Source organism: Carettochelys insculpta, chromosome 2, assembly GCF_033958435.1.
Source record: "Carettochelys insculpta isolate YL-2023 chromosome 2, ASM3395843v1, whole genome shotgun sequence".
NCBI lineage: Eukaryota > Metazoa > Chordata > Testudines > Carettochelyidae > Carettochelys > Carettochelys insculpta.
The window spans coordinates 10,021,611-10,048,688 of NC_134138.1; the positions used below are offsets into that span (position 1 = coordinate 10,021,611).

The 27,078-nt window shown below is 44.8% G+C and overlaps 1 protein-coding gene across 3 annotated transcripts in view; it reads left to right on the forward strand.

Moving 5' to 3' along the window:
• The window catches only part of TSNARE1 (t-SNARE domain containing 1), a 751,229-nt gene that overhangs the window by 370,633 nt on the left and 353,518 nt on the right, over nucleotides 1-27,078 (forward strand). For all 3 annotated transcript variants that reach the window (XM_074986589.1, XM_074986590.1, XM_074986588.1), the window contains 2 exons: nucleotides 2,166-2,240; nucleotides 3,892-3,948. In XM_074986589.1, coding sequence (XP_074842690.1) covers nucleotides 2,166-2,240; nucleotides 3,892-3,948 — 132 coding nt within the window. The remainder of the gene's footprint in view (nucleotides 1-2,165; nucleotides 2,241-3,891; nucleotides 3,949-27,078) is intronic.

The window sequence follows — 27,078 nt, forward strand, 5'->3', positions numbered from 1 at the left end:
CATACTACCACATCTCTTCCATTTCTTCCACAGATGTGTTGTCATTAAATAAGTGCATGAGTTAGGATGCAGTGCCTGAAACCTAATGCTCTCATGTTTGCTTTTTTTTTCAGTGTACTGATAGCTTCACGTTTGTTGTGAGATGGATGCAGAGCATTTGCTTATTTATTTATTTGTTTGTTTGTTTGTTTGTTTGTTTGTCTATTTTCCCGAAAGATGTAGGGATTTGTAACAGGACTAAATCTTACACATTCTCACTGTTTTCTTGACTGTAGCATCGTCAGTGTTACATGATAATTCATATCTATCAGATCTGGCCTAGTAGCACAAATGGATTTTTTCTGCTTTTTTGGCAAATTGCACTGATATTCATCACATTATATATTCACTGAATAATATTGTTGATCAAATGCTGCAAAAAATATTTGTTGAATGTAATTTTCTGAGCGTAATGGGAAAATGCATACCCTAACGTAGTCTCCAAATGTTAGAGCCCCAAAATAAATTTCATGATGCCGTATGGCTCTCCTTTAAAATCATGTGGATAACTACAGAGGTCTTGACTTAGATTTTACCTGAAGACAAACTTCCACTGAAGCAAATGGGATTTTGCCTCACCCCAGATCTATAGTCAGAAAGATTTTCTGCTATAACTACAGCTTATATTTGTCTAGAAAGTACTTTTTCCCTTGTATATTATACCACTTACCTGAGTGAAATTATTTACACGTTGAACGTCTCTAGTCCAGAACTCTCTCATCTGGCAAACTCCATAATCCGGCATAATTTTAGTTAACTGGATGACCACTTGTCATGGGTGTGGCCAAGTTTCCTGGGGTCCCATAAAGTTTGTTTACAGCCACCAGTCCTGGCTCTCAGTGTTCTGTGCTGTTATTTAGCTGTAATTTATCCCTAAAAGAACTCCAGAAAGCAGTGAAATTGTTGCCAATGTGCTAGAAAATATTGACCCCCTCTCATTTGGCAAATTCTTTCATCTGGCACCAGTCAGGTCATGAATGTGCCAGATGAGAGAGGTTCAACCTGTAGCAAAAATACTAGGAATATATATATATAGTTCTAGTATTGTTACTACAGGTTGCTATAGTATAGCTACATAGCTACAGGTGGCTATAGTATAACTACATCTTCCAACCAACCAGCAGAAGTTTATTATTTAGACTAGGAATTAGTAATATCCAAGGCCAGTGAGAGTCGTCCCCGTTCCTACTCTATTCCCACCTGCCTCTTTCCCTGGGCATGCTGCATTGCTTCCCGTGAGTGCCGGGGCAGTTCCACCCCTCCCCTGGAATGGTACAGCCTGAGAGCAGTGCCTCTCTGGGGGAGGTGTGGGACCATCCCCCCCCAGCCACCAGAAGCAGAGCTGTGCTGATGGGAGTGCTAACAAGGGAGGGGAGGAGACACCAGGACCCTCCGTGCAGCCCCACACATCACCCCTGAATCAGTGTGTTAGCACAGAAAAAGACTAGAAAAGCGTTCGTTAAATTAAAAAAGAAAATCAAATTACTCTTCAGTCTTCTTTGGTGTCTTATTTTGTTGTCACATGATGTTATTTTTTCATTTTATTATGGCTGGGAATTCAAAAGCTGAAAGTGGTCTAGGAGTCTCTGGACCTCTGAGAGAGCCTTAATATCAGAATGAAATCCAAGGACTTTGTGATCTGGCCTATTGAAATTGGACAATCCAAAGGCCTTTTAAGTCATTTAATCTGAATACCACATGAATGAGAGTCATCGCCCATTTATTAAACAAATCATAAAGTATTGTACTAGACAGTCTAGGATTGTTCGCTACAGTATATTCTTTCATGTTTTTTTTTTCCACTCTAGTTTTGTGAGTCCAACAATAGTGTCCACCTTTTCCCCTGGAAGTGCTACATTGCATAAACTAAGCAAAATCAGCCACATTTGATGTACAAATGTTAGGCTACATGGAAAATTCCAGTGATAAAGCTTACTTGCTAAACAAAACAACTTGCTGCAGAACCGTGGTGTTTCCAGTAAGCCAGACACTGAGCAGACCTAATGCTGCTCAGTATAGATGTTGCCTGACTACAACTCAAGGTCATAAACAATCACTTTCTACTGAATTGCCAATATTTTCTTTGTTAGTAATTTATTTTTTTAACTTTTGTCTTTAAAACACAGCAAGAGCGACTTCAGCTGGACAGGTTGAATAACCAGCTGTCTGATGCCATCCAGCGCTATGGAGCTGTGCAGAAGGTAACTGTAGTCCCACCCTTCCTTGTGCTTTTTGATGGCTGGATTTGGAAGTGCAGTGATCTGTAGAAATTGTGGATTCCTAAGAGCATGGAACTGACTGATAGGTTGTCTCCTGTCTTTTTTGGTTTTACATAGCATAATGATTGTAACATATGCTTACTATTATTTTATGGTGTGGATGTACAGAAAACCACTTAGCAAAACAGCCACATATCGAAAAATTCACTGTAAACTGGTTCCACCCATCCATGGTTCAGAGTCAGGGAGCTGTAGTGCTGTGATGACATCACAGCATGGGACATCCTACGCAGGCACAACAGGAGTTGGATGTCTCGGGTGGCTTCAGAATTGATAAAAGAGAAAAAGAAACTTACAGTGTTGCTCTTACAAAAATGCTATTTCAAGGGACATTGGCCAACATTGTTAGGCTTAAACAATGACCTAACTCGACAGCTTTGCTATATTGAAGGGTAAGGATTCAGAAGCCTGTAGCTGAATTGAATGCAGCTGAATGCTGGCGCAGATCAAACTGTTAAATAAAGGAAACAAAAGCTAATTCCCTCTTTCTCTTTTCTCTTCCCACCTTATCCCAGGGTGACGTCCTCCATTTGCAAGGTTTCCCCAGTCCTTTCTACACTGATGACTCACAAATCTGCTCCCCCGGCCCGGTCCTCTACCTTATTATCTTTTCTGCACAGGACACCCTTATGTTGACACCCAGAATTTCTGTTCTGTGGGGTGTTCTGACATTCTGGGGGTGGAGAGGTTGAATTTCAAACCAGAGTAAAGACTGGACATTTTGAAATTTCCTGCAAAAAGAAAATTCTGGATTTTTTTTCTCTCTTTCGGAAAAAAGAAAATGTTTCTAATTGACTATTCTAACACAGAGCATCCAGTTGCCCTGACTACAAGACATTCCTTGAGGATTTCAGACCCCTAGCTCTGGGGCAGCCACACAATGCAGAGTTATATATTATATATAATTTGACCATTGACACAGTTTATTTACTTTCTGCAAATGCGGGTAAAAATAAACTGAGAAGATTCACTTGCTGATATGTATTCCTTCAGTTTTTCAACTTCAGTAATATAATGTGTTGTCAACAAAAGTCCCAGCAAGGCACTTAAGAACATCTTTGACTTAAATGAGTCTTAAGCTTATGCGTATAACCAAACAAATATTTAAAATGCCTTGCTAGCCCACACTTTGAGAGTCATTTAAAAATAAAGAAAAAAAGACAAAGGGGAGCATATACACAGTGTTCCTCAGCATGCTCTTTCTGCATTGTGCTTTTTTTTTTTAAATAAATCCCAAAGTGCCAAATGTAGGCGTTGCATTTTGCGAGTGCCTGGTTGCATCACAAATCTGAGCTTACTGGCAAATTACGATGTACCATGTCCTGACTGTCATCTCTTAAGTGCAGATTTTGGTTTTGATAACCTTGTCGTGTTTGAAACTTAAATGTCTTAATTCCTGAAAAGTCTATGTCTCAAGGCTGTTTTTCCATTGCTAAAATACAGGGTTATTTTTATATCTATTGTTTTTCTAATGTAATGTGAATTAAAAAAAAAAAAGTTGAACGTAATTTTTTTTTCCTACCAGTGCTTAATTATTGATCCTCATACTCCAATTCCCTCTTTTCTTTGACAGAAAATAGCAGAGAAGTCAAAAGCTTTGCTCCCTACGGGACCGAGAAGTAGCAAACAGGTAGGTGTGTTTAGACTTTTGTGTATGATGAATGAAGAATTAACAAGGTGCTAGTCTCTTATCTCTTTACCAATGTTCAGTAGCATCTTACTCCCTGAGTAGCGTGGCTGAAATCAAGGGAGTTGTTCCGGCATTTAAAATTGGATTCTGTTCAGTAGATGGCAATGATCATAGAGCTTCAAAATATAGAAATTCTGAATAAAGTTAATCAGTCCCTGGCTAACACAGTACTGATTCCCACTGTATGCATTCTACTGTTTTGTTCACTCTGAAATTTCTCTAGATATGGACTTTCCCTCACTTCCTTAAGGATGGTTTTTTCAGTCTAATTGATTTTACCTGGAGGAGATTGTCCTGATACTCTTATCTGTCTTTGATCGTAAGGTGTGGTCACCTGGGCTAATTTGTGGTGGTCAGAAGAACAGTTATGTCAGGTCTACACTAGGGGATGAGTTTGAATTAAGATGCACAGCTCCATCTACGTTAATTGTATAGCTGCCATCCCCACAGCAGGACAATGATGGGAGATAACGCTGGAGTCAATGAGTACCTTTAATATTCGATTTAGCACATTCCTAGTAGTCATGCGAACTCAAATGCCAGAAGATCAACCTCCCAGATTTTTGAGAGCAATTCCTATTTGCCTATAAGTTCATATCCCCTGCCCCCCACACCCATTATTGTTACTGTTCTTATTAGGATCTCTAGCCACCTTTCTTCCCAAATCCTCTCAGCTTGTGTTTAACACTGCTGTATGTTATTAGCATCAGTGCTTATCTATAGTGAGCAGGGCTGTCTGGAAAACAGAAATCCCTTCATTCAATAAAACTCACTTTTGGGGGTGGTGAGGGTCAGAATTCTGTCAACCTAAAAGAGGAAAGCAGACTGTGAAGAACTTCAAATAGATTTCACCAGGCTGAGTGACTGGGCAACAAAATGGCAAATGAAATTTCATGTGGATAAGTGCAAAGTAATGCACATTGGGAAAAATAATCCCAAGTATACATACAATATGATGGGAGCTAACTAAGCTACAACTAATCACAAAAGAGATCTTGGGGTTATTGTGGATATTTCTCTGAAAACATCCACACAGTGTGCAGCACCAGTCAAAAAAGCAAATAGGATGTTAGGAATTATTAAAAAAGGGATAGAAAATAAGACAAAGAATATCTTACTGCTCCTATATAAAACTATGGCACACCCACATCTTGAATAGTACATACAGATGTGGTCTCCTCACCTCAAAAAAGATATTTGGGCATCAGAAAAGGTTGAGAACAGGGCAACTAAAATGATTAGGGGTTGGCACTGGTCCTGTTTGAGGACAGGCTAAAGAGACTGAGACTTTTCAGCTGAGAAGACAGGAGAGTGTGTGGTTGGGGAGATATGATAGAGGTCTATAAAATCATGGGCGGTGTGGAAAGGGTGAATATAAAAAAGTTATTTACTTGTTCTCATAATTAAAGAACCAGAGGACACCAAATGAAATTAATGGCTAACAGGTTTAAAATGAATAAAAGAAAGTTCTTTTTCACACAGCACAGAGTCAACCTGTGGAACTCCTTGCCAGAGGAGGCTGTGAAGGCTAGGACTATTAGAGAGTTCAAAGAAGAGTTAGATAAATTCATGGAGGTTAAGTCCATAAAAGGCTATTAGCCAGGGGTCAGAATGGTGTCCCTGGCCTCTGTTTGTCAGAGGCTGGAGATGAATGACAGGAGACAAGTCACTTGGTCATTGTCTTTGGTCCACCCCCTCTGGGGCACCTGGCACTGGCCACTGTCAGCAGACAGGATGCTGGGCTAGATGGACGTTTGGTTTGACCCAGTAATAACCATTCTTATGTTCTTAATTGAAGTGTTACATGGAAGAGTTCTCAATGAAAAAAAAAATACCAGCTACAGATCCCGTCTTTAGTGGATAGCCACAGAACTGTAAGACATCTTGAACCACATTCTACTTCACTGATGTAGCTTCGGTGTGTAACTAAAAGCAAAACCTATCCCAAAATATTTGAAAGAAATAGGTGAATGCTTGCTCTGCATACTCATTATACGTGAATGCCTGAACCCAGTAAAGTTAATATAAATCCGCGACTTGGTTGATATTTGTCCATGAAAATCACAATAATTTTGGAGAGTTGCCCTACCATTCACAAGAGAACTATTATTATCTTTAGGCATGACATATGTACTTCAAAGTGTGAGAGAGAAAATTATTTGAAGCTGCAACTAAGGATCTAACTGGACTTAGGGTACTTTATTGGGCTTCAGTCAGGAGTAAAAATAGACTAACATTAGACACTGTTTGCCTGATAAGGTTTGATGTTGAAGGCATTACCAGGTTACAGTCTATGGGTGTCAATTGGAGGCATACTTAACATTCACAGCTCAGATTCAGCTTAATAGTAGCAGTGGCGAGACAACCCCTCTGAAAATCAGACCACTGATTTTTAACGATTGGTGAAATGATTTCAACCTTCGTTCAAAATCCGAACCATATTTTGGAGAGTGCTCAGCACCTTTCAGAGTAGAGCCCAAAATGGGCAGATTTGCTACAGCAGATTCATCCCAATTGATTTCACACAGAGGGAATAACAGTAAAATATTTGCCTACCAAAAATAAAATCACAGTATAGCGATTTATATATAAGATGATAAATGCTACCAAGACAGAATAGAACTCCAAAAGAAGGAGGTAGCATGATGGAAATCAGATGAACCAGTCACACTGCAAAGTGAGGAGTTAAAAAATAATCAATCCCCTTATTTTACTGCTATTATTTTGCTACTTTGTTAAACATCTAGCAGTCAGTTACTGGAGTGGACTTCACCAGCTAGTGGAGTTCCCTAGCTTCTGGCTAGATTTCATGCTTGTCCTGATTTGATGTTTGACTTGTATATAACCACAGCTGAGACACAAACTGAGGCTGTCATGGTTCAGAGATAGAAGATCCTGCTAGGTGAAGCAGACAAGATGTTTCTGCTGCCTGAGCTGTTAGGAGCTGGACTGAGCATGTATCAGCTGGAAGTTCTTTTCTTCCTATCTTACACTTTGCCAGCAAAAAAATAGTGACTTTTTTCCCCTTCTGTGCATGCGAAATGGTGGTTATAAAATGTATCTGAGATGCCCACAGCTTCAAAACAGATTTACATGGATTTGCACATGGCCCGCTTGGGTGCCAGCCACAATGCTTGATGTGTGTGTGCTTGTATGTGCAATTATTTCATGGACATATTCAAATCAGGTTAGAACTTGTGTGTGGTGTGTGTGTATTTACTTCTGTCATCAATCTAGGACAGAGATGAGCAACTGAGGCTAGCTGCTAGATTGTTGTGGGCTGTAAGATTGTTGTAACCAAGATCATCTCCCTGAATAGGGTAGTTTTTCTAACTGTGCTTGCATACCTACAATTTGCCTGGTGTGCAGTACTTTGATTCAATATGGAGGGAGCGCATGGCCACACAGTTAATGTTGTGTGCAATCAGCATGCACCTTAGGTCGTGTGACATTGCTTTATATATGTGTCACCTTAGTAATGCCAGGAGTAAAGTGTCTACAGAGATGGAAACCGGTAGAATTTGGCAACCCTGTATATAGACAATAGTAAACCAAGTGTCTTACAGGCCACACACAGAACAAAATTAAATGTATAAAACTTGCTGGTGTTAAAGCAATGACTATTATGGTTGATTTTGTCCCCACAAGCATAGACGGGAAATTCAAAATTATTGTTCCCACAGCAACTACAGCTTTCCTATATAGTGCATATTTTAAGGCTTTAAAGTTAACACCTTGTACTATGGCACAAAAGACAACATATGTGCAGAAGAGCTGATTTGTGCTTGTTTTGGGAATCACATAGTGAATTTCTTGGTGTGTTTCCAGGAAAAAATTTCCGTTACTATGCTGTCATAATGAAGAGGAGTTTTAAAAATAGCAATTGATTGTAATACGATTAAAAAACTGATGGGATCCCACAATCTTCCTCTGACGCTGGTGGGCAGACATGGTGAGGTATTCAGTAACCTAAATCCTAATGGGATTCCTTAGGGAAGTAACAAATTTGCTTTACATTTCCTCTCTGGTGTCTGTGCTTGAAGGGATGCAAAGTAAAACATCAGAAGACCTTTTTTTAAGGTATTTGCCATAATGAATGTTTAAGGAAGTATTCTGTTTTGCTGATTCGGTGGTATAGTGTCCTCTAAATGCACTGTTCACAAGCTCTAGATACCTCTAACAGGCACATACTTATGCAATGAAATATAAAACCAAAGGCCAGCAACAACTACACAAAATATGGTGGGGTGGTCAGAAATCACTTGTGTAGTGTCCAAACAGGTGTCCTGCTCCATCAGTGATGATGATCTTTTGGCTGTGTGAATACGTTCTTTCTGTATATCCCATTAGCCCTGCACAAATGGCTAATGTAGTAAACTCCAAGGGAGCCTGCAAAGACTACAAAGATAAGTATGAAGGCACCCAGGCCAGGTTTACTGCAAAGGAAATACAGGAATAGTTGTCAGCAGACTCTGTAAAACCACTATGCATAGGTGTCCTGTGCCAATGGACTTAGCTCAGTCAACAGCAGGATAATTTGTTTTCCAATAGGCTGAACAAAGACAACTCCCTTGGTTTACATTTTTACACACAGGTACAAACAAATTACACATCACTCCTGACGTATCAGGTTGCACATTACACATCACTCCTGACGTTACCCTAACGACCACCTGCTCCCTTGTACACAAGGGCTTTATCACTGTCTAGTATGCTGTCAGTTTAGACATTGCCCAGAACCTGGGCCAGTTTGTCTGGTATTTGTATGGTCTGTGTTTGTATCAATATGTCTCTTCTCTACAGCTGTGTCTACACTACAAGAATAACTTCAAAGTTGCTTAGTTCGAAATACAACTTCCAAGTAACAGACTTTGAAGTTGAGCATCTACACACACCCTACTTCGAAGTTTAACTTCAGAGTTGGGCACTGTTTCATTCCCAGGAATGGAATAAGGACTTTGAAGTTGGGCTCTCTTACTTCAAAGTTAAAGGGAAAACATGTGTAGACTCTCTGCAGGCTACTTGGAAATAGCGCCTGACTTTGAAGTTAACTTTGAAGTCAGTTCCTTGTGCACCCTACAATCCCTTTGGTACTTTCCAGCCTATGTCTATGTCAATTAGCTATGAGAGTTTCTGCGTTATCAGCCCTTTACTTACCTAATTCTGTGAGCAGGGGCCTGCCTCTTTCTCATGACTTCAGCTTTATGTTATCAAAATCTTGAGTATTGTGGCCTAGGACTCAGGCCTCACACCTGGCCTATGATACATAGGTTATGTTTCAGGCCCTCTTCTTACTACATCTGTCTGTACCTCCTTCAACCATGTGGCAAAGGAAAACTGAGGAAAGTTATCTTGTACTTCTTAAATAACACCTTCCCCAAGGACTCCATTGTAGGGGGGTTTTGCAGTGTGCCTCATAGCATCACAGAAGTGTAGGGCTGGCACAGTCAGAAAGTCATCTAGTGCAGTGTCCCATCTCCTTCAGTGTGCTCGGAAGATAAACAGGTTTAGGCTATGTTGGATGGGAAGGAGGCATGAGTTCTTAAGGCTGAAGGGCTCTCAAGTACTATGTTGTGCCATCAGCTACACTAAAAAGGACTGAAGAGGATCCAGCTTGAACATCTTCACTGATTTTGAGTGGGTCACTATGTCAGCAGCTACTGTCTTCTCCAGTGGTGTCCATTGGGAGTTCAAAGATTGCCACACTTCTGGTTGTTGTTTTTCCATGTACTCCACATTATATTATGCAAAACTTTATGCACTCTCAGCCCCCCCACCCACAACACCCACTAATAAATGCTCCCTCCCAGAACCAGGCACCCCCAGCCCCCTGTTGTAATTCAATGCTAGTGACTCACAAGAGCCGATGCCGGGGCCACACGGTGCTTCTCCCACCAAGTGGTGAGGCTCATGCATGGAGTGGGCGGACAGTACTCCCTGCGTGCAGCTCTCAGGAGGAGCCGCAATTAAAGGCCTCAAGAGCCGCATGTGGCTCGAGACCTGCAGGTTGGCCACCCCGGTATTCACCACACTGCAGTGGCCAATTCACCACATGTGGTGAGTGGCAAACGTATTGGATGCCCCTGATCTATTCTGTATGGGTGAACTCCCTTCAGACTCTTCGTTTTACTCAAGGTTCTCACCGGGTCTTCAGTGGTCTTAAGTGGTCCTGCACTTGGTGATACTTATTACTTAGACTTAGACTTCGGTCCGCCTGTGCATCTGGGTACATTGGGCAACAAGTGCTCGCCAGTGATTTCGGTTGGCTGCAAATAATTCCGCCTCCTCCCATGATATACCAGTGTTTAATAAGTCTTCCTTAAATGTGGTGCGCCAGGTCTTGAGTGGCCTGCCTCTCTTCCTTCTTCCCTCTGCCAGTATCCATCTCATTGCAGTCTTTGGGTGCAGTTGATCTGGCAGACGCAGAATGTGTCCAGCAAACCGCACTCTGCTCTCTGTCACGATATTCTGCAGTGCCCGTGACCCACATCTTTGTAGTATCTCCTCACTGGTAACGCGATCACGGTAGGTGACACCCAAGATCTTTGCTAAGCAATGCTGACAGAATACATTGAGCTTGCGTGCTACTCTTTACGTTATTTTCCATGTTTCGCTAGCGTAAATGGCAACTGACATGACGGTGGTGTTATATAGTCGAACTTTTGTTGCAGTGTCGATTATTGGTGCAGACCAAATTGGGCGCAGTCTTTGGAACACTGCTGACACCTTACCGATTCTGCAGTTAACATCTGCCCCGACACCTCTGTCGTTAGACAGAGTGCTGCCAAGATAGGTGAACAGCTGTGCTTCTTCTTCAATGGGTTGGCGTCCGACCACTCCTGGTATGTTTGTCTGAGTGTTCCCAACCCGCATCAACTTTGTTTTATCACTATTTATCCTCAGCCCAATTTTGCCGGCTTCTGCTTCCAAATTTATTGTCATGCCTTGCAAGCATTCGCTTGTTTCTGCTAGCAGTGCAATATTGTCTGCAAAGTCCAGATCCATGAGTCGACACTGATCTTTCCATGAGATACCTAGATGTGCGTCGCTCATCGCCTTTCTCATGATGAAGTCCACCGCCAGAAGGAACAAGAATTGAGAGAGGACGCACCCTTGATGCACTCCGGAGTTGATGTTGAAGAAATCTGTCCTCCCATTATCGGTCCTCACTCAGCAACTAGAGTTTAGATAAAGATTTCGGAAGATGTTGATGTAGTGTTGTGGGATGCCATATGTTCACACTGTGTTCCATAATGATTCTCTATGAATGCTGTCAAATGCCTTTTTAAAGTCGATGTAGTTAATTAACAGTGGCTGTTGGAACTCGATATTCTGTTCGATGATGTTGCGCATCGTGAAGATCTGTTCACTACACGATCGTCCGCAGTGAAATCTGGCTTGCTCTTCACGCAGTGTTTTATCCACCACACTCTGCAACCTCCTAAGTAGGAAGATGCAGAAGACCTTACCTGGGACCGAAAGGAGTGTGACACCTCTCCAATTGTTACAATCAGTGACATTCCCCTTCTTTGGTAACTTGACAATCATTCCCTTCCTCCACTCTCCTGGGACACACTCTGTTCTCCAACATTCATTCAACAGCCCTGTCAGTTCCTGCACCACATAGTTTCCACCATACTTCAATAGTTCAGCTGCAATTTGGTCTAGGCCAGCAGTCTTGTTGTTCTTTAGTGCCTTTATTGCTCTATGTGTTTCCTCAATCATGATCATGTCTACGTCTACTTCCAGCTCATCAGGGAGATTGAAGTTACTGAAGTCATAGGTTGCGGTTGGGTTCGGTTGATTCAGTGTTTCTTTGAAGTGTTCTACCCAGCGCGCATCTTGCTCTTTTTTACCGAGTAAGATCTTCCCATTCTTGTCTTTGATGGGAGCGTTGCTATTGCTTCTTGCTCCTGTTAACTCCCGGACAATACGATATAGTGTCTTGGTGTTGCATTTCTTCACTGCCTCTTGTGCTTCAGCACCTTTATGTTCTAACCATTCTTTCTTGTGAGCGCAACAGCTTTTCTTGACTCTATGATCCAGCAACTGGTACTTCGCCACAGCTTCTGCTTTCTCTCCTGACGACTTTGCCTGATCTCTTTGCCTCTTTGCAACCTTACATTCGTCAACCAACTCCCAGGTCCTGTCCTGTATCCAGCGTTCTTTTTGTGTGCCTCTCCTTCGACCAATCACCTCTTCTGCGATCTCAGTCACTGCTCTTTTGAACTGCATCCACTGGTTTTTGAGTGAAGTTTCACGTTGCATTTGTTGAAATCGGTTTCTAAGTTTAAGTTTGTACTGTTCAGCTATGGCTTGGTCTCTTAACTTTTCAACTGCATAGGGCCGAGCTGTTTGCTGTTCTTGTTTTCTTTTAAGGCGAAGACGGAGTGATGCCATCAAAACATGGTGGTGTGACCCAACATCAGCTCCACGGTATACTCTCACATCTAGTAGGTGACTTATTAGGTGACTGGTAATGGATTCCATCAACACATACCCTTCCTGACTGGTACTTGAAAATATTTGGAATGGAAAAGTATAAATGTGTTACAAATGAGGAATAAAATATAAATTGTAACTTTTTCAGAAATTGGCAAATTCAAACTGACCATTAAAAAAACAAAACAAATATAATCCTGAAGCATATTTTCTGGTGTCTTCAGAAAATACAATGACTATAATTCTCATAGAATGCTGCCATCCTCTTTATTTCTGATTTACCCTTCAGAGAAAGAGGATAATTACTACTACTGAACAGAAGAGTTGCCCGAAATTTGCTTTTATTTTTATTTCATATCACTACTCGACCCTTCCTTTCAAGGGTCAATACATTATGTTTCTTGAGAAGAAGGTTAATAAAACCATTGGCATTTTAAAGAGATTATTCCTGCAAATCACACCAATTTATCTCAGCTTTAAATGTGCTTACTCTTGGCAGGAAGCTTGTGGGTGTGCACACATGCATTTTCACACTGGTGTTTGTGTGCACATGTGCATCTCTCTTCAATTGCTTGTTTGTGAGGAGGAGCCACACTGTTAGTCCTGGCCGTCATGGGGTCGGGCAGCTGTATGATCAGCCCTGGCCTTCCTGGGACCTCTCCCCGCATCCTGCCCTGGTGCATCTCCCCACCTCCCCAACACTGATTCTGGAACTCTCCTGAGAGAGGAGGACTTGGAAGCAGCTGCTACCACCAGGCTATCACATTAAGGGAAAGAAAGGAAAGGGAAGAGTTGGGCAGCAGGATGAGGCTCCCATCAGTAGCAGCATCTGGAGTTCAGCTCTGATTGGGTCCTCCTATCTCCTAGTCCGGGGAGGGAAGGCACCTCTGAGCCAAGCTTCAAGTGCCACTACGGATGGGAGCTTCATCCTGCTGCCCAACCCAGGAGTAGAGGGAGTCCATAGCATCAGCTGTAACTCAGCTCTGAGCGGCATCTTCCGCCCCTGCACAGCCTGGCAATGGTGGCTATCGCCAGCTCCTCCCCTCACCCATGCTTGGAGGCAGCCCAGCTCAGCTGGCCACCTCCCTTACAACCCCACCAGAGCCTCCCCCAGCAACCTCCCCCAAGGCGGCAGGCAGACACGTTTGCATCGTCGCAATTCTGTTGTCCGTGAGGATAAAAGAATAGGGAGAGACACAACACAATATGCATTTGGGGCCTCCAGATTTAATCTTCAACATTAATGGGAATCATCTATGGCTTTATGCACAATTTATCATACATCTACTCTGCCAACCATGTAAAAAGACAATATTTGTCAAACGAGGAATGTAAAGTACTGCAATGGAAGCCTGGTCAAATGCCCATTCAAGTCAGTTCGATGACTTCAGTGGGCTTTGGCTTGCCTTGTTATTTCCAATAATTTGAAGAGGAAATATCTGTGGTAATTATGTGGTATTGGTTGTCCTATTATTGTATTACCTATTTATTTATACAGGTTGTACCTCCCTGTTCTGGCACCCTTGGGATCTGACCATCTGCCACTGGCTGTGGGGCTCTGCTCCAGTGACAGTAAAGAAGCCGGCATTGACTGAACAGGGATGAGTCAGTGACCAAGCAGAGAGGCCACTGGGGGGAAGAGGCAGGGCAGCTGTGGAGTCCCAGAGCTCAGCTCAGGGGCCAGGAATGTAGCACCATGGTTGCCAGACTGCACTCCCAGCCCCCACCACCACCTGTGGCCACCAGCAGCAGGCTGCACTCATGGTCCTTGCAGGGCTGCACTTTTGGCCTCTGGACTTGGGGCTCTGTAGTCACCCTGCCTCTTCCTCCAAGCATCCTCTGTCTCTGCTTTTTCCCCTCCTTCCCTGAGCTTGAGTGCCACAAATCGGCTATGTGGTGTTCTGGAAGCTGTGAGAGGGTAGAGGAGGAGTAGCTGTGTATGGGGCTGGCTTTTCCACATGAGCTCCCATGGTGGTGCCAGACCACAGATGTTGCCAGACTATGGAAGTCTGAACTACAGAGATAAAACCTGTAGTACCATAGCACTAAGGAGCCCCAGACCTCATTGTTCTTGGAGCTGTACATAACCAGAAAAAATAAAATGGCCCCAAAGAGATTACAATGAAAATATTACCTACACAATTACTTTAATGTAACTTTTCACCCCAACATTTTTTTTTGCAGATTTACTGTGCCAGAATGATACATTCATCCTCAGTCCAATCTCCCATGTTTAGGAATACACGGAGCGTGTTTTTGAAATACAGATCATTCCCTTACAGTCTCACAGACTGATAAAAAGAAGACTTTTTGCATGCAAATGGGTCAGATTTTTACTGTGATTGTCTAACAAATGGCTCATCTTAATACCATCTCCAATTCCTAATGTTTTGGACACCGTAATATATCATAAGTGATAAGGATAGTCTACAGCTTATCTAGTAAATATTATGGCAATTGCTGCCTCTGTTCAAGATTATTACATCAAAAACCACCCCCATAATGAAGAAATATGTTAATTGAATAATTTGTGTTTTTCTCTTGGTTCATGACCCTTCACTGGGAACTGAAACTAGGCTTGATTAAGGTAATGGAGTCACCTGATGAGCGTATGGAAGACTTGGTAACACTCTGATTAGGAGGATGAATGAGTTAGAGACTTTGACAGTGAATCATCCATTTTCAGTTTTTCAAATAGACAAATGACACTTTCATTCAACGACTATTTTTCTATACTTCAGTGAAAGGTTTCATTTAAACCAGTTGAATTAACATTATTTCATAATTACATTCATTTTCTTTTACTTTTTTTTCCATTTTTTCCAATCCTTCATGGAAACTTCACTCCATAAGGCAAATATTAAGAGAACTTTATTAAATACAAAGCCGTCCAAAGACACAGTCTTTTGGAGATAAGAAAGTGTTTCTGTAGTCAAAGGCTTTTTAAGTGGACTGCCTCATACATTTAGACCTGTTTATAATCTCTTAGAGAAGAAGAGAGGCAAGGTCCTTTTCCTCCGGGGCAGTTGAGTATGCGTGTATGTTTTACCCCATGTTTGTTTGTGTACTTCCTTGCTAGTTGTTATTGTTTTTAGTGGGGTGTGTATGTACATGACAAGACTTTGGGAGGGAAGGTGATTACATCTATGTAGCAGCAGCAGTGGTGACACAAGGAATGGAGAGGCAATGAAGATGACTTTATCTGGAAGCTGCCATATGTACATTGCTCTGGAGCAAGTACGTGAAAAGTACCTAGTGAGTGTGAAGTGCTACCTGATGGTGCTGATGGAAGAGAGGATCTGAGGCTTGGAGATGCAAGTAAAAATTGCAGTTGTGTTTTGAAGAGGAATCGAACAAATGGTGGAGGGAAGACAAAAGGAAGCTGAATGGAAATTTCAAGACTTGTAGATGAAGATGGGCTAGAGAACTGTGAGGGCAGAGTGATGGGTAAGAAACAGGGCCAGTGAAAACATGTGACCATGAGAATCAGGCAAATGAGAAGACTAGCTAGTAAAGGAGCATCAGAGCTCTGGAACAGGTCTCATAAGTCAGGAACTGGATTCATAGGAGAGGCTGGTGGATTTGTGCTTATTTACTTGACAGAAGAGAAGAGTGAGGGGAAATTTGATAGCAGACTTCAACTACGTGAAAAAGTAGAGGTTGAAAAGGGGATGTAAAGAGGCTGTCTTCAGTGGTGGCAGATGACAGAACAAGGGGCAAAGGTCTCAAACTGCAGTGGGAGAGGTCTAGGTTGGATATTAGGAACTCTATTTCTCTAGGAGGGTGGTGAAGCGCTGGAATATGTTACCTGGAAAAGTGGTGGAATCTCCATCCTTAGAAGTTATTGGCCATGTCTACACTAGCCCCAAACTTTGAAATGGCCATATTCAGCGCTTCATTAGCATGCGGGCGGCCGCGGCACTTCGAAATTGATGCGCCTCGCTGCTGCGCGGCTCGTCCCAACAGGGCTCCTTTTCAAAAGGACCCTGCCTACTTCGAAGTCCCCTTATTCCCTACTAGCAAAAGCAGATAGACCTGTCACCACATCTGTTCCAGAGAACAGAAGGGTATGCTGTCTGTTGAGAGCTAAGATATGGCATGTGAGCCCGATACTGAAAAGGATTGTAATGGGAGCTGTAATGAATCCATTCATTTTCCTCCCTGTGGGAGCAAATGATACAGGTAAGATTTTCACTGGAATGCATCAAGGGAGACTATGCCAGACTAGGGAAGAGGCTCAAAGAAATGGAGGCTCACGTGATCTTCAATAGAGGAGGAGAGAGAAGGAAAGGCAACATTTTGATGATCAACAGGTGACTCAGCCAGTGGCATGATATGGAGGGCTTTGGAGTGGACAAGACTGGTTTCATGGGAGGTACCCCACCTGAACAGGGAGGGAAATAGACTTCAGGAATGGAGATTGGCACGACTGCTTAAAAGAGCTTTAAACATTTTTTTTTTTTTTTAAATATGGTGTAGGACTTCTCAGGCAGTCTGATGTACCCTATGCACATGGTAACTATTAAACTGAATCCCAGAGAAGTAATCCTCTGTGTGTGGCTTTTTTTTTTTTTAAGTTACTGTGTAACACCTAGATGCGAAGTATACTTAACAAGTATATCCTTTTTGTTTTTTAGTTAAGTACACCTTTTTAAGATGATGATTTAATTTTTGTGTCCTGGAAGGTAGAGGAGGTTCTATGTGTATGCATGCCTAAGACTGAGGGGTCAGCTATCAAAAATTATAGGTATTTTGTTGTTTTTTTGTTTGTTTTGGGGTTTTTTGTCTGTTTGGTTTTGGCTTTATTTTTTTCCCCATTAACAGTCACTCCGAAGGGAGGGTTTGGAGCTTGGGGTTACCACACAGAAGCTGCGTCTACACATGCACGCTACTTCGAAGTAGCGGCACCAACTTCGAAATAGCGCCCGTCGCGTCTACACGCGTCGGGCGCTATTTCGAAGTTAACTTCGACGTTAGGCGGCAAGACGTCGAAGTCGCTAACCTCATGAGGAGATAGGAATAGCGCCCTACTTCGACGTTCAACGTCGAAGTAGGGACCGTGTAGACGATCCGCGTCCCGCAACGTCGAAATTGCTGGGTCCTCCGTGGCGGCCATCAGCTGGGGGGTTGAGAGATGCTCTCTCTCCAGCCCCTGCGGGGCTCTATGGTCACCGTGGGCAGCAGCCCTTAGCCCAGGGCTTCTGGCTGCTTCTGCGGCAGCTGGGGATCTATGCTGCAGGCACAGGGTCTGCAACCAGTTGTCAGCTCTGTGTATCTTGTGTTGTTTAGTGCAACTGTGTCTGGGAGGGGCCCTTTAAGGGAGCGGCTGGCTGTTGAGTCCGCCCTGTGACCCTGTCTGCAGCTGTGCCTGGCATCCCTATTTCGATGTGTGCTACTTTGACGTGTAGACGTTCCCTCGCTGCGCCTATTTCGATGTTGGGCTGAGCAACGTCGAAGTTGAACATCGACGTTGCCGGCCCTGGAGGACGTGTAGACGTTATTCATCGAAATAGACTATTTCGATGTTGGCTGCACGTGTAGACGTAGCCAGAGAGACATCCCAAATATGTCTGCCTGGGTTCTAAAAAACGGGTTTTCTCATGTGGGGGGTGGCAGCTAAAAGGCCAGGGACTCTGTGATCTCAGGACACTTTTAAGCAGAAGCCTGTAGAAGCAAGGTATTTTAAAGGTCTCTTGCAGGCCACAACCCTCTGCACTCTGAGTGCCAGAGTGGGGAGCTGCCTTGGTAGAATCACTGGGTCAACTCCTCTTTCATTAGTGGTAGTTAACATTTATGTTGTGGTAGGGTCTTTCCAATAAGCATAAATGATTAGGATTTCAGTTTTATGTCTTGAGTCATACACAAAATATGTAACGAATCAAACCTCTTTGGTCCGAACTTTTAAAAAGTATGTTTTTTAACAAATAGGGAGAAATTGGTAGAGGACTTGAAAGGGGAACGCAGCTTGGGTGGAAGTGATCATGAAATCATAGAGTTCACAGTTCCAAAATAGGGAAAAAGGGAAGACAGCTAAATAGAGATAACAGATTTCAGGAGGACAGATTTTGGTAAACTCAGAGAGCTGGGAGGTAAGGTCTCATGGGAACAAAACTGAGGGCAAAAACAGCTGTGGAGAGTAGGCAGTTTTTCAAAGAGACATTATTTAGGGCTCAAAAGCAAGCTATCCCGCTGCATAGGAAAAATAGAAATATGGCAAAAGACCGCCTTGGCTTAACCAGGAGATCTTGCATGATCTCAAAATAAAAAAGAAATCGTATTAAAAATGGAAACAAGGACAAATTACAAAGGATGAATGTAGGCAAAAAGCACAAGAAGGCAAGAGCAAGATTGGAAAGGCTAAGGCACAAAATGAGCTCAAACTAGCTACAGGTATAAAGGGGAACATGAAGGCTTTTTATAAATATATTAGAAACAAGAGGAAGACCAGGGACAGGGTAGGGCCATTTCTCAGAGAGGAGGGAGAAACAGTAACAGGGAACTTGGAAATGGTAGAGATGCTTAATGACTTCTTTGTTTTGGTCTTCACTGAGAAGTCTGATGAAGGAATGCCCAACATAGTGAATGCTAGTGGGAAAGGGGTAGGGTTAGACTTTGAAAGAAAAAAAGAACAAGTGAAAAATAACTTAGAAAAATTAGATGTCTGCAGGTCACTAGGGCATGATGAAATGCATCCTAGAATACTCAAGGAGCTGATAGAGGAGATATCTGAGCCTTTATCTATCATCTTTGGAAAATCATGGAGACAGGAGATATTCCAGAAGACTGGAAAAGGGCAAATATAGTGCCCATCTATAAAAAGGGAATAAGAATAACCCAGGAAACTACAGGCCAGTCATCTTAACTTCTGTGCCAGGAAAGATAATGGAGCAGTTGGAAGGTGGTAAGGTGGTAGGGAACAACCAGCATGGATTTGTAAAGAACAAATCTTGTCAAACTAATCTGATAGCTTTCTTTGATAGGATAGCGAGCCTTATGGATAGGGGAGAAGCGGTAGATGTGGTCTACCTAGACTTTAGTAAAGCATTTGATATGATCCCACATGATATTCTTATAAAAAACTAGACAAATACAATTTAAATGAGGCTACAATTTAAATAAGGTGGGTTCTTAATGGTTCTCAATCCTGCTGGAAAACTATAACAAATGGGGTTCCACAGGGGTCTGTGTTAGGACCAATTTTTTTTCAATATCTTCATCAATGATTTAGATATTGGCATAGAAAGTACGCTTATTAAGTTTGCAGATGATACCAAGATCGGAGGGGTTGCAACTGCTTTGGAGGATAGGGTCAGAATTCAAAATGATCTGGACAAAATGGAGAAATGGTCTGAAGTAAACAGGATTAAATTTAATAAAGACAAATGCAGAGTGCTCCACTTGGGAAGGAACAATCAGGTTCACATGTATAGAATGGGGAGAGACTGTCTAGGAATGACTACAGCAGAAAGGGATCTAGGGATTATAGTGGACCACAAGCTAAATATGAGTCAACAGTGTGATGCTGTTGCAAAAAAAGCAAACATGATTCTGGGATGCATTAACAGGTATGTTGTGAACAAGACACGAGAAGTCATTCTTCCGCTCTACTCTGCACTGGTTAGGCCTCAGCTGGAGTATTGTGTCCAGTTCTGGGCACCGCAGTTCAAGAACGATGTGGTGAAATTAGAGAGGGTCCAGAAAAGAGTGACAAGAATGATTAAAGGTCTAGAGAACGTGACCTATGAAAAAAGGCTGAAAGAAATGGGCTTGTTTAGTTTGGAAAGAGAAGATTGAGGGGAGACATGATGGCGGTTTTCAGGTATCTAAAAGAGTGTCATAAGGAGGAAGGAGAAAACTTGTTCTTTTTGGACTCTGAGGATAGAACAACAGGCAATGGGCATAAACTGCAGCAGGGGAGGTTTAGGTTGGACATTAGGAAAAAGTTCCTAACTGTCAGGGTGATCAAACAGTGGAATAAATTGCCAAGGGAGGTTGTGGAATCTCCATCACTGGAGATATTTAAGAACAGGTTAGATAAATGTCTATCAGGGATGGTCTAGACAGTACTTGGTCCTGCCCTTGGGGCAAGGGGCTGGACTCAATGGCCTCTCGAGGTCCCTTCCAGTCCTAGTGTTCTATGATTTAGGAGTGGCTGTGCTCAGCACTGCACATTTAAGTGATATTGGTGTCCAAATTTTATTTTCCCAAGATTTTTTGGTACTGAAGTGTTGTCATCTCATAGAATTATAGAATTCTAAAGTTGGAAGAGACTTTAAGAGGTCATCATTTCCAGTCTTCGGGCCAAAGCTGGATCAACCCCAACTAAATCATCCCAGCCAGGACTTTTTCACACCAGGACTTGAAAACCTCTAGGAATGGAGATTCCACCGTTCCATTGCTTCACCTCTCTCTTTGTGAAATAGTTTTTCCTAATATCCAACCTAGATTTTTCCTCTGTAGCTCAGTGGTTTGAGCATTAGCCTGCTAAACCCAGGGGTGGGAGCTCAATCCTTGAGAAAGCTGTTTAGGGATTGGTGCAAACAGATGTCAGGGATGGTGCTTGGTCCTGCCACAAGGGCAGGGGACTGGACTAGATAACCTCCAAAGGTCTCGTCCAGTTTTTGGAGGTTGGTGTGTGAGAACAGAGCTCCTTGTCCTACCATTCCTACTGAGAACAGTCTCTCTCCATCCTCTTTAGAATCCCCCTTCAGGAAGTTGAAGACTGATACCAAATCACCTCTCATTGACAGTCAGTTGGAGCAAGGCTCCTAGATGCATAAATACATTTTGAGATTGAGATGTGAACTCCTAAATCCATTATGCGCTTTTAGTGCTGAGCACAACAATGCCTAAATAACATTAAAAATCTGGCCCCATCAGTTAAAGGCTGAATTATTGGCAAAAAACAAGAAAAAGACACATTGCCCTCTATCTCTGTGGGGACAAAGCTACCCTCCCCTGAATTAATGACACTGCGTCCCAACAACACGCTAGCTTTTCCTTGGTGATCGATCTCCTCTGCAACTCCTGTCAGTAACTAATACTGCTTCATATGTCGGGTTTGCCTCATAGCCACAGTTGGACTGGTTGCTGGTTTAGCTAGAAAATGCAGCTTTTTGTATCAGCACGTGGGTGAATGATTTCATATTCCCTGAGTGGGTTTTGTTTTGTTTTGTTTAAAAATCAAAAGAGAACAGGCCATGATAGGAGGAGTAGAGAGAGTGATTTTCTTGTACAAAGCTTCCACAATAGTCTGTGTGCTTTGATGATTGAGCTAGTATATTCAGGCACTCCCATCCCAAAGCCCAGTCTCTGAGTCATTATCAGAGCCTTCACACATGCCGAATGACAGATTGCTTTGTGTGAGATGAGCGCCCCAAGACTCATGGCCCTCTTGTGTAAGCACTTGCATTTGTACGCTTTGATCCTGTGGCTTTTCTGTCCCCTCTGAAGGTGTAGAGTACACAGAATGCGTGGGAAAAGGCAATGCCAGGGGAGTGTGGGTGGCTTGTGAGGTGGTGAAATGAAATGCCTGCTTGCCTGGGTGTATTTTGCTAATAAGACAGTGCTACAGGGGCTTGGCATTAGTAAGCCAACCTTCATTGTATTTGGAAGCTCTGTCACACAGGATAACTCCTCCAATGTCTGCCTCAGTGAGCCTCCCTAGTCAGTGATTGCTCTGTACCACTTTTAAATTGACCTTGAGGGTTGCTTCAACATTTACAGTGTCTCCATGTTACTTCTGATGCTGTGCAAAGACTGACACTGTTATTCATGGCCAACCTGGAGCGGTTTTTACAGGTGACCTCTGTATATAACAGCATCGACAGGCACTCATTTCCCTGGGCATGTCTGTACTTACCAGAAGATCAAAGTGCTGGTGGCCAACCTTCCGGGGTTTGATTTAACCCACCTAGTGGGGCCGCACTAAATCGAATGCTTGGTGTCGCCATCGACCCCTATACTCCTGGTAGTGGTGAGGAGTAAGGGAGGTCCGCGGGAAAGTTTCTCCTGTTGACCTCCCATTGTGAGGACGGCGGCAAAAATAGATTTAAAATACTCCAACTCCACCCATTCAGTTTTCGTAGCTAGAGTAGTATATCTTAAATCGATTTTTCCCTTGGCCTAGAGCTGGTGCTAGTCTGTTTACACACACCAGCATCTTGAATAGTGCTTCTGCCGAAGTACCTACTGATCCCTGTCTCCTTGCCTAGCGCGCACAGTATACATATAGGCAATGCTATGCCATGCACTGTGTGCTGGCGGAAGCCAGAGATTCCTTGCCCAATGTGCAAATTGTACAGACAGTGCTGTGCCATACCAGGCACAACAGTTGCCTCTATTCTGGCCTGTGTCAGGGTTTCCTTGGCCAATGGGGACGTGGATGCAGTTTCTTCCCCCCTGCAGTTGGCTTTGTGCAGGCTGCAGTGCTAGATTTAAAACAAATAAAGGCTAAATCTCCAGCTTGATTAATGTGAGTATCAGTCTCTTCATTTTGTTCATTGCATAATTTGGTGTTCATTTTTCTTCCTTCAACAGGAAGCTGATGCTGTAATCAGTGTGTAGTTTCTACGCTATGGAAGTGTGGTTGGTTTTACCTAGGTGATGGCGATGCCTCATAATTTAGATGACCTCATCCATCTCCTCCTTGAGAAGTTGCATTGCAACAGTTTTAATCGACTCTTGCCCTGGCAAAAATCATGCAGTTACCAGGAAATGTGAAACCTTACCCACTGTGTCACCTTGTTCCAAAGTGAATGCAGTATTATTTAATACATTTAAACCCCTCTGGAAATGGATTGTTGAAGGGAAGAAAATTGTATTTTCTAAACCCTCTTTGACAACTGCATATATAATGTGATTAAAAGCAGTGGTATTTTCCCAAAAGAATACATTTATAAACAGAGTAACCCTTGCATCATTAGTCTGAAGATACAAGTCCTTGGTAACTACATTAATGAACTGGAAACAGTAACCCATCTTCAGCTTTTTCTCCCTAAGCCTATGTCTAGATTGCTGAGAACTTCTGGCAAAAGATACACAAATACATTGTGCAAATTGTGTATCTCCTGCCTACAGTTCTGTCAGGAGGGGCTTTCCTGACATTTGGCCCATACACATGGGGCCAAATGTCAGGAAAACCTCCTGTGCGGAGAAATCCCTTCTTCCTCATGGAACAAGGGTGACTGGGATGTCGGTGGAGTGGTCCCGATGCAGCAGACTTCTGTCAGGAGACCTCTGGGCTCCCGACAGAAGCCTGCAGCTTAGATATAGCCTAGGATACTGCACGTAACAAGCAGGACAGACTGTGACTCCACAACATAGCTTTGCCTTTATGTATACCGTCTTTACTGGGCAAGGAGAATGGTAGTGTAGGATGACATACAAAAAGTGCTAATATAATTAATGCCAGTAATTAATGTCCACCCTAACCCTCTTCAGAGATAGCTAAATTTGTAGACGCTGCCTAGACAAGCTGGTCTGGGTTGCTCCCGTGGTCTTATGCTCTCTACAATCGTGCATGGATCAGAGCAACAAAGATGGCGATATACCCGTTCGTTGCCCCCAAATGACCAAGATAATCACTACTGGTTCTTCTTTGATAGGATGGGGTACATACCTCTGTTTCCTTTATTTTTTTCATCCATGCATGGAATAAATATTGTTAAGTGCATGGAAGCACTTGCATGACTGCAGATATAAGACTGTTTCATTGCTGTGTAGACATCCATCCTTGGAGGAGAGACTGTGGTTTGGGACTTTTCTGCCCCATATGGTTCAAGGCTGCAGCCCAAGGCTCAGTCCAAAGCATAGAAGTCTCCACACCATTGAGAAGTGTCTCAGCCCCATGAACCTGAGTTCACTATTATGGGTCAGCCAGGGGAGTCTAGAAGCTCTGTTTAGAAAGCAGTTAAAAAGTCTTCTTTATTGTACTACACACCAATCAGTTGGAATTGTAGACCAATATATGGGGCAATGAAGTCTTTGTGGTACCAACTGTCAACCTCCAGAATGTATTTAAGTGAATGTAGTGAGTAAATCAAGGAACTGGGAGTAAGAGCTCCTAGTTTCGGTTCACATATCTGCCATGGACTCCCTGAGCATATCATTTAGGCACTTTTTTTTTCCACAAAAGTGCCCAGTATCAGTGCTTTTCTTCTTAGCTGTGTCTACATGTGAGTGCCCTTTTGAAAGGCGAAAATCGAAGTTTGGCGGTTGAAATAACGGCCGTTGAACGGGAGCACCCGCCGCCACTTTTCACATCGGCACTTCGATCTGCTCTTTCGAAGTGCTGTCGAGGTCTTTCAGAAGAGAGTGTCCACATGGCTCCAAACCCTCTTTCGAAAGAAGGGAGGCAGGAAATGCTGTGGACAGGGTCCCATGGCCAGCAAGCCCTTCTGGGGCCGCAGCCAGCTGCCTCCTTTAAAGGGCCCCTCTCCCCGCCTTCCCCTCCGCACAAGCCGAGTGCTGCCCAGCCTTTCCCAGCCCAGCTGAGCCCTCTCGTGCCCACCATGGAGGCCCAGCAACAGCTCTTGCAGGAGGACGCCCTCATCATGGAAGTCCTGCTGGCAGTGCTGTGCACCATCGCCACAGCTGCACCTGATCTCATCGGGTGGCTGAGCGGCCCCCTGGGGCCATGGGGCTCCCCACCCTGGCACAGCTGGGCACCCCCTGGGTGCCCCGACACCTCTGGACCCACCCTGGCAGCACTTACTGGTGGGAGAGTGTGGTGCTAGGGGAGTGGGGTGAGGAAAGGTGGCTGCGGAACTTCTGCATATCAAGGCAGACCTTTGACAAGATCTGCCACTGGCTCGCCCCTGCTCTCTGGCACCAGAACACCTGTATGTGGACAGCCCTCACCCTGGAAAACAGGTTGCAATCGCCATGTGGAAGCTGGCCACCCCAGACTCCTACTGCTCCATAGGACAGCAGTTCGGAGTGGGCAAGGCCACCGCAGGGCTGTATTTATGGAGGTAAGGTGGGTTTGAGTGGGCGGGAGGGCTGAGGCAAGGGGAACCCTCTGCTGCAAGTGGCCAGATGGGGCAGGGGCTGCATGGGTGGAGGGCAGGGGGCTGGACAGGGCGGGAGCTGGATGGGAGGGGGACGGAACGGGCCCAAGTTTGGGGGAGGCGGCTGCCACACTTGCACTAGAGCAAGTGTCCCCCTTTCCCCCTGCAGGTTGTCAGGGCCATCAATGCAATCCTGCTCCGTAGGGTTGTCTGCTTGGGGGATCTGGACAACACCGTCGCCAGCTTCCAGGACCTGGGCTTCCCAAACTGCATCGGCGCTTTGGATGGCACACACATCGCCATCCGCCCCCCGCCACACAGTGCTGGCCCGTACATCAACCAAAAGGGCTACCAGGTGGTGGTGCTCCAGGTCATGGTGGACATGAGGAGCCAGTTCACCAACCTCTATGTGGGCTGGGCCGGCCGCCCCCACAATGCCCGGGTCTTCTGGAACTCCAGCCTCTGCCGGCGCATGGGAGAGGCACCTTCGTCCCCCAGCGGGAGATCCCGGTGGCAGAGGACATCACCATGCTGCTCTGCATGGTGGCAGATGCGGCGCACCCCCTGCAGCCATGGCTCATGAAGCCCTACACGGGACACCTCGACCCCACCTGGGAGGCATTCAGTGGGCGCCTCGACCACGCCTGCAATGTAGTGGAGCGGGCCTTCAGGCGCCTAAAGGGGCGGTGGGGGTGCCTCCTCACACAGCTGGCGTTCGGGGTCCTCAGTGTGCCCCAGGTGGTGGGCGCCTGTTGCGTCCTCCACAACATCGTGGAGGGAAAGGAGGATGCCTGTGTCCTATGGGGGGGCCCTCCGGCCAGCACCGTCTATGAGCAGCTGGGTGCCGCCCCCATCCACCAGGCCCACCGGGACGGCCACCACATCTAGGAGGCCCTCAGGCAGGCCTTTGCCAACAGCCACCTCTGACCCCCATGCACACCCATATCCCACGCACATCCGCCACCCATCCTCCCCACCCCCACCAGCACTGCACCTGCACATCCACCACCCACTGTCCCCCTGAGGAGCACAGCATGGAGAGGTGAACAATAAAGAAACATTTATCTAACTATTTTTGTTCGTAGCTATGTACAGCGGGGAAGCTAATTTGGAGGGCGCCGGGGGGGGAACTTAACTAGGAGGAGGGCGCAGGGAACCGAACTTGGAGGGGGCAAGGCACTCATTTCGGGGCAGGGGTGGTGGGCCACAAGCCCTGTCAGCCCCTGGAGCCCCTGCCTCCTGGGTGCAGGGTCCCCAGTGGGGAGGAGAGTGTGAGAGTAGCACTGGCAGGTATTGCTGGCGAGTGGGCCTGGTGGGGGCAGAGGGCATGAGCTCGGTGGGGGCAGAGGGTGTGGGGTCTGTGGGGGCAGCAGGGGTGGGCTCGGTGGGGTGGGAGGGGCGGGCTCAGTGGGGGTGGAGGGCGTGGGCTCAGTGGGGGCAGGGGGGGCAAGCTTAGTGGGGGCGGCGGGGGGCCGGACAGCGGGGCCAACTGCCGGAGGGGCCAGGAGGCAGGCAACAGTGGATGTACAGTCCCGGATGGAGTGGCCAATACCCTCCAAGGAAGACAGCAGCCTATCCCAGGCTACCGTCCTCTGCTCCATGTCGGCCTGGGCAAGCC